The sequence below is a fragment of the Chroicocephalus ridibundus genome, chromosome 16 (genome assembly GCF_963924245.1).
Source record: "Chroicocephalus ridibundus chromosome 16, bChrRid1.1, whole genome shotgun sequence".
NCBI classification, from domain to species: Eukaryota; Metazoa; Chordata; class Aves; order Charadriiformes; family Laridae; genus Chroicocephalus; species Chroicocephalus ridibundus.
Window position 1 is genome coordinate 11,525,346 of NC_086299.1, and position 7,090 is coordinate 11,532,435.

The 7,090-nt window shown below is 44.6% G+C and overlaps 1 protein-coding gene across 1 annotated transcript; it reads left to right on the forward strand.

The window, feature by feature from the left end:
* Positions 1-231: 231 nt before the first annotated feature.
* LOC134524278 (E3 ubiquitin-protein ligase RBBP6-like) lies at positions 232-6,529 on the forward strand. The gene is given in 9 exon segments (XM_063354131.1): positions 232-359; positions 616-797; positions 1,579-1,682; positions 2,125-2,211; positions 4,512-4,567; positions 5,120-6,093; positions 6,096-6,255; positions 6,257-6,390; positions 6,393-6,529. Coding segments are annotated over 9 exon segments (1,914 nt in total). The 5' UTR covers positions 232-279.
* The last annotated feature ends 561 nt before the right edge of the window (positions 6,530-7,090 follow it).

Below are 7,090 nucleotides of genomic sequence, written 5' to 3' on the forward strand. Positions count from 1 at the left end.
AGCTCCCCGGGCACTTGAGGGTGCAGCCCAGCAGGGCCCGGCAGGGACTTGGGCATCTGCCGTTTGCTGAAGTGTTGCCTGAGCTCCTCCTCTGCCAGCTGAGCCCAGCAGATCCTCTCGCCCCAAGGGAAGCTCTTCTCTGCTCGGGCCTTTTGCCCAGGTCTGCCGGGCCTGGTAATTCAGTAATTCAGACAGGCAGAGAGAGTTGGGGTTGTTTTTAATTTTAATTTTAAGCCTGTTCCCAGAATTAAGAAGAGCACAGGAATTCCAAGGAGTTTCATGATGGAGGTGGAAGATCCCAATACAAAGGGCGCTATGCTGACAAAGAGCGGAACATATGCGATACCAATTATTAATGCGTAAGTATGGAACTAACTGGACTGACCAAAAGGTGAAGGAGAGAAACCATGCGTAAATGCAGCCAAGTTGGCCGGCATCTGTAACCACGGGGGAGGAAGCATTGCCATTGTATGTTAACCGCAAAATCCGTGATACTTCCTCGTACTAAAATAGGGCGGTCCTACTGTTCATGCCCCTGGAACTTCAGAGCTTGGAAAAGTTTTCCTGTACCCATCGTTAACTTTTTTCTTTTTCCTTCCCCGCCCCACCCTCCAGGGAAGCTTACGCTAGAGGAAAGAAGGAGAAGCCTCCCTTCTTACTAGGGGAGCCATCCTCCTCCTCCTCCTCCTCCACCTCCTCAGACCCTGTTCCAGCTGAGTTGTTATGTCTCATTTGTAAAGAGATAATGACTGATGCAGCCATTATTCCCTGCTGTGGAAACAGTTATTGTGACGAATGTAAGTGTTCCTGCCCTGTTTGTTCATTCCAAACACCACATCTGACTTTCTGAGAGCAGAAACAGAAGATGACAAATTTCTTTGTTACCAGTTCTATTCCATACTTAAGTGTCCGCTGGACAGGAAAGGACTCTTCTCGTATAAAGGACAAAAAAGAAAGACAGAAAGCTTTTTTCCTTTTTTACGTATCTGTTTAAATCCCCTTTACATGCAGACGAGCACGAGGAGAGTGCCTAGCTGCGCAGGTGATTACAGCATTAGATATTGAAAGCATTTAGGTTTTTTCACAGCCCTTTCTCTCACACAAAATCGTGTAGCCAACTCTGGTTGGCTCAGTACAGCCAACCGTACTGTGGTCTGCCACAAACCGATAGCTAGGCATTTAAGCCACATTCTTTTCCACGGGAGAGCTGGTTAAAACCTTCAGAACTCGAGGCTACGGATGTTCTTTTGAGGTGTGTTTTATTCATTAACCTGGAGGGTGGTGCCTGCACCACCACCACATCTAGTGCACCACCACTGCACTAGAGACTGCCAAAAAGAATAGTCGAAACATCCAGGCGCAGCCGTCTTCAAATGTTACGTTAGTGAAATATCAAAACGGCACAGTTTTTTGCTGCGTCCTAGAGATGTGTTACACTATTGAACATTCATCGCTTCGTGCCCTCAATTCAAGACCATATTCCCCCATTAATCATATAAGTCTTTTTACGATTGATTGGAGCCCCCAAAATTTCCTTACGTTGGCTAAACCTACTTTGATGATTCTAATTATGCACAGGCATCAGAACAGCATTGCTGGAATCTGAGGAACACACATGCCCAACGTGTCATCAGACAGACGTTTCCCCTGATGCTTTAATTGCCAACAAGTTCCTGCGCAAGGTAACAGGATGACTTTTACGTAAACTGTAAGAAAAGTCTGTTTGCAAAAAGCCAAAAGGGGAGAAAATGTTAATTTACATCTCCTCAAAAACCGCTAAGTTAAATAGGCTGCATTTACTTTTCAAACCCATTATCTGTTGTTAGAGAAGCTGAGAACTCTTTGGAGACAATGGGGCAAATCCAGGTCGCGCTTTTGTTTAACATGATTGCCTTACTTTCCAATTCGGTGTTAACACTGAAGTATTTTAAATACAGGTACTCTGAGTTACCAGTTGTTACTATCAGCGTTTAAGGCGATGTGTTTGTGTATTTCTATGTTGATTCATTTTAGGATTGACAGCGTGTACAGGACTACACAAGTAATTTTGCTCTGTGGAGGCTTTTGTTCATGCATCTACTGAAGTTTCATATTACCTTGTGGTAAATGTTTTTCTGCCTCTAGGCTGTGAACAACTTCAGCAATGGAACGGGCTACACAAAAGGGCTCCACCAGACCATTCAGCAGCAGCAGCAGCAGCCGCCACCACCTCCACCACCACTCATGACTGTTGCACCTCCTGGACCTTTTCAGTAAGTAAATCTGTAGATCAACATGAATGTGAGAGACACCCAGATGCCAAAGTTAGATTCCTCTTCTTGAGCTTCTCCGCCAGCGATTTATGTCTCATTAGTGACAGTTCCAGATAACTGCGGAAGTTCTGTTTTGTGAAAGTCCTCGCTTTGAATGAGGACACTTTGGTGAGTTGGAAGTGTGCCTCCTGCAAGAATGTTCTCACAAGTATTGCTTGTTTGCTTCCCTTATCAGTCATTGCGTACAGGCTTACCCTGAGAGAGGAACGCTTTTTCCCCAGGAGCCCTTTCATTTGAAGCGGCTAGCAATCCCTAAAGAAACCATTTTGTTATGGCAAACCTTCTTGAGTGCGTTGATTTCTCTTTAATCCTGAGGAAATAACATTTTCATGAAAAGTGTCAAAGCACAGTTATGGGTAAAATAGGCCAGGTGTTTTCACAGAACTTCTTTCTACAGTATTTCTGTCCTCGATCTCATGATAAGTCAGAGTCACCCTCAGTAATACGCAGCGTAGTCAGCGACGCATACCGATTGGATAATAAACACTGAAGCACTGTAAATGTGAAGTATTTACAAACATGACCGTCTAAGTGTGCAACCCATGAAGTCATCGGAAAATACGTGAAAAACCTGTGCTATTGTTCAGGGCTTATATCCTTTGACTGTGTGCCTTGGGTGCAAACAGCCACTCTGTCCAGAAGAGTGTCAGGCTCAGCCGTACCGCTGACTACAAAGGATCACAGTCCAAAAGAACCTCTAAGGCAGCCCCTGAAGTAGCACAGAAACATTTCCTAACAGAATTGCAGTGTTTCCATCTTCCACAACTGAGGCTCTCTCTGGGGGTTAAACGTACTCCAATCCTTTCCTGCGCAGCTACCTGAATGAAATACCTTTCCAGTGAGCTTTCTCTTTAACTGCCAGCAGTCCGCATGGACTTCTCGACAGCGCTGCATTTGGAATCGGCCAACTTCACTTTTGTAAATCTGGTGAAGACTATTTTGTAAATTTTTTTGTCCATTTACAGTAGTCAGCCTTTTCTCACCTTGGACTTCCCATTTCAAGTAGCACTTCAAAAGACTGCTTGAACAATAAAAATTTGGGGTTTTTTTGTAGCAATGCCGCTAGCGTATTACCTCCTGCTGCTCTGGTGACTGCTGCTGAGCCTTCTGCATCTTCCTCGCGGTCAGTCAGCAGTTTGTTGAAAGAGAAGGTAAGTTGTATTTCAACATATGCAGTGATTCTTGCATTTAGTGGAGCTTGTTTTCCAACCGTTTGCATTTACTGACAAGGCCCGTCAGGTTCCTGTACGAAGACAACCAGCATTCCCAAGTCTTCCGGGCCCCCAAGGACAATCAGTGCCCACGACTGGTACGTGACTATAACTTCAGAATTTCTTTAAAAAGATTGCCTTCAGATACACTGAATGGGATTTTCCTCTTTTTCCTCTCCCGACTCCAGAAGGTCATCCAACGAGAGCCAGTACACCTCGCTCAGCAGGTGGTGGACCAGGCTGGGAACTGTAAGTATTCCACAGCAATTCCATATATTACTGCTTGTAACGAGGCCATAACACCTAACTTACACAACCGCTGATTTACAATGAAGAAAGTATGCCCAGATAGCTGTGGAGAATACAAGTGGTCATTAATTTTTAAATGGCTTAATTTGAATTGGCTTTGACAGAGGGAGTCTGTGCTTGCCGTGACATTATTTAACATAAAACCCTGGTACATGATTGAAAAGAGGACTCGGAAAAATGAACGGTTTTTGAGGAAACTGTAGTTACATATAAAAAGGAAATAGAATCAAAGGAAAGCCACCCTTTTGATTGCTGGCCAAACAGAGCTGAAAAACTTGATTTTAGCTGCGATGGGAGTTTCCTATGTAGGGTACTAGCTCACATAGGGCAGAGGTTACAGTAGACAGATGGATAGAATTGGGCAGCAGTTGTTAAGGAGCAGGTGTCTCTCTTACTAAAGCTCTCTTACTAAAGGGGAGGAATGATGCTAAGGAACATACACGGAATAACGTGAAATGGTTCTTTAAAAAATAATAAAAGCAAAACTTGTGAAGAGAAAGCTCAGGGTAGCTGACGTCTTCGATCCCCAAAAATCATGCGGGCGGCAGTCTGAATAGCTCTATTAGTGACGCTGCCAGTACCTTTCCTAGAGTAATGGCAATGGGTCATAGTACTAGAGGCTGAGTTCAGAAGCCATCACTATCCTTGGTTAGAGCTATGATGTGCAAAATTTTCCTAGGACATCTGGCTAGAAGTGCCCTGTATGTCGGATTGCCGCACAATCCGTCTTTTGCCGTATTTTGCATCTTGTACAAATTGCCAAATCAGTAGTGAAGTTAAATCGACTGAGCGGGCATTTTAAAATTGACCTTTACTGTCTTCAGGCTGAATCGTGTCTTCTTGATGTTTGATAGTGCACTGTAACCATTAAGACTTGCTCTCTTGGCGTCTTACTGCACCAAAAAGGATTTGCACTGCGTGTCGTGCCCGAGTAGTGAAACACGTGTGCCTCCACGTACCAGCAGAAGCCAGTATACGGCACCTTCAATCAATAGCTGCGGTCGTTCATGTGACAGAAATGAGTGGATATAGACTTACCCTTCCTCTATGCTTTTACACTATCAAAGCAGCAGGTGTTCTGTCTTGTAAGCAGAAACTTTTACATGTTATCACGTTCTTCAATCGGCAGTAGCGTTATGTCAGCAGCTGAAAGCAGCTTTGACATAAGCATATGGAGAGGGGAAAAAAAAACCCAAACAACTAATTTTGGGAGGAAAAAAACCAAACGGGAGAGTGACTGGTGTGAATTAACTTCATTTATTGTTTTTGTGTTGGTTTTTTTCTTAGGTCCAATTCTCCCTATAGGGCTTCATTTCACTCTAGAAGTTCGTATACCCACGCCAAGTCAAGATCAGGTTCTTCCCACTCTGGCTCCTACTCTCGATCCATTAGTCGTTCCCGTTCTCCTTCCTTCTCACGATCACCACCCTATCCAAGAAGAGGCAAAGAGAAGCGTCGTAACTATCGCTCTAGGTCAAGGTCACACGGTTATCACCGTTCAAGGTCACGGTCACCCCCATACAGAAGATACCATTCACCATCAAGGTCTCCAGCGTTTAGAGGCCAGTCTCCCACTAAACGGACTACACCTCAAGGGGATGGAGAAAGGCAGTACTTTAACAGATACTGAGAAGTTCCCCCCTATGATATGAAAGCTTACCATGGCAGATCTGTTGACCTCAGAGATCCATCTGAAAAGGAGAGTTACAGAGAATGGGGAAAGAACTATAGAGAATGGTATGAAAACTTTTACAAGGGCTTTGCTGTTGGCGCTCAACCTCGACCACCAGTAAATAGAGAGACCATTTCTCCAGATAGGTTTGGTCCACCTGGGACCGGACGAGAGAATTTGCCATATGCTGGGGGATGCAGGGAAGGCTATCCTGGTGGGCAAAGCCACAGAAGTCATAATGGAGACGGACATGACCCTGAAAAACCTCCTGGAAGAGCGCGCCACGGCATCAAAGATCCACCAAAATCAAATAAGAAGGACATGGAATATCCACTGGAAGATGGCAAAGGAAACGAATGTAAAAAACACTGGAAGAGAAGAAAAGGGGACGAGAATAAAGGATTTCCCAATGCTGAGTTTTTAGCAGGTGTGAGAAAAGCAAGAGAGCCAGTAACAGCAGAAGACGTTAAAAGAGGCTCTCTGTTCACACTCCCAGACAGAGATGACACCACTCCTGTGCGAGACGAGCCTTTGGAAGCAGATTCTATTGCTTTCCAATCGGTGTCTGAAAAGGAGAAAAAAGAGAAGGAAATGCAAAGATGAAAGTAGAGGTGGCCGTTCCTCCCAAGAAAGACAACACAGCTAAAGCTTCCCAAGAGAAGCTGGACACCGATCGTGAAGAATCTCCCAGTATTTCACAGGAACCTCCTGTGAAAAAAGTGAAGGAGGGGTTGCCAAGGACAATGAGAAGGCTCTTGTTACCCCATGGAAAGTTCACCCAGAATTGACAAAAATGACCCAGAAACCAGGCCAGCCAAGGAGGAAAAGGCCAAGAAAGACCATCCAAAAGAAACCAAGTTGGACAAGCCCTCCAACAAAGAGCATAAGTCAAAAAACCTGCTGAAAACAGCAAACCTTCTGATGCAAAACCCGAAAAAAGAAGAAGAGAAGGAGATAAAATGTTTGACAAGGACCATCATTGCGTTTTGTCATCAAGACCATGGAGCAGTATAATAATGACATAACAGCCCCCGCTGAAGACGTCTGTTGAAGTAACGTGTCTGCAAAAGATGAGGAAGCTGCAGGAAAAAATCCTAAAGAGCCGAAAGACAAGGCTGTTGCTAAGGTGAAAGAGGATACAGCGGCACCTCCTGCAGTTGACCAGCCTGATGCAAGCCAAAGTCAAAGTCAAAGCGGTCCCAGTGTTAGCCACAGCCACAGTCAAAACCCTTCTGAGAGCTGGACTCGAAGCCACAGCGGCAGTGCCAGCTCAGGAGAGAGTCAAGACAGCAAGAAAAAGAAAAGGAAAAAAGAGAAGAAACAGCACAAGAAGCATAAGAAACACAAGCAGCGTAAGAAAGACATTAGACACGGAACAGAATTCGCAACGAGCCAAAACCACAAACACAAGAAGAAAAAAATCGAAGAAGAGGAAAGAGAAGGATGACCAAAAAGTGAAATCTGTCAGTCCATGGAAGGACAGTTAATGAAAAACTGGCTGAATTCTTCAGTCATCTGTATCCCATTTTGTTAAAATGGAAACAAATTCAGGCGTTGCAAGTAACGGCATGAAGGAGACTGTGCTG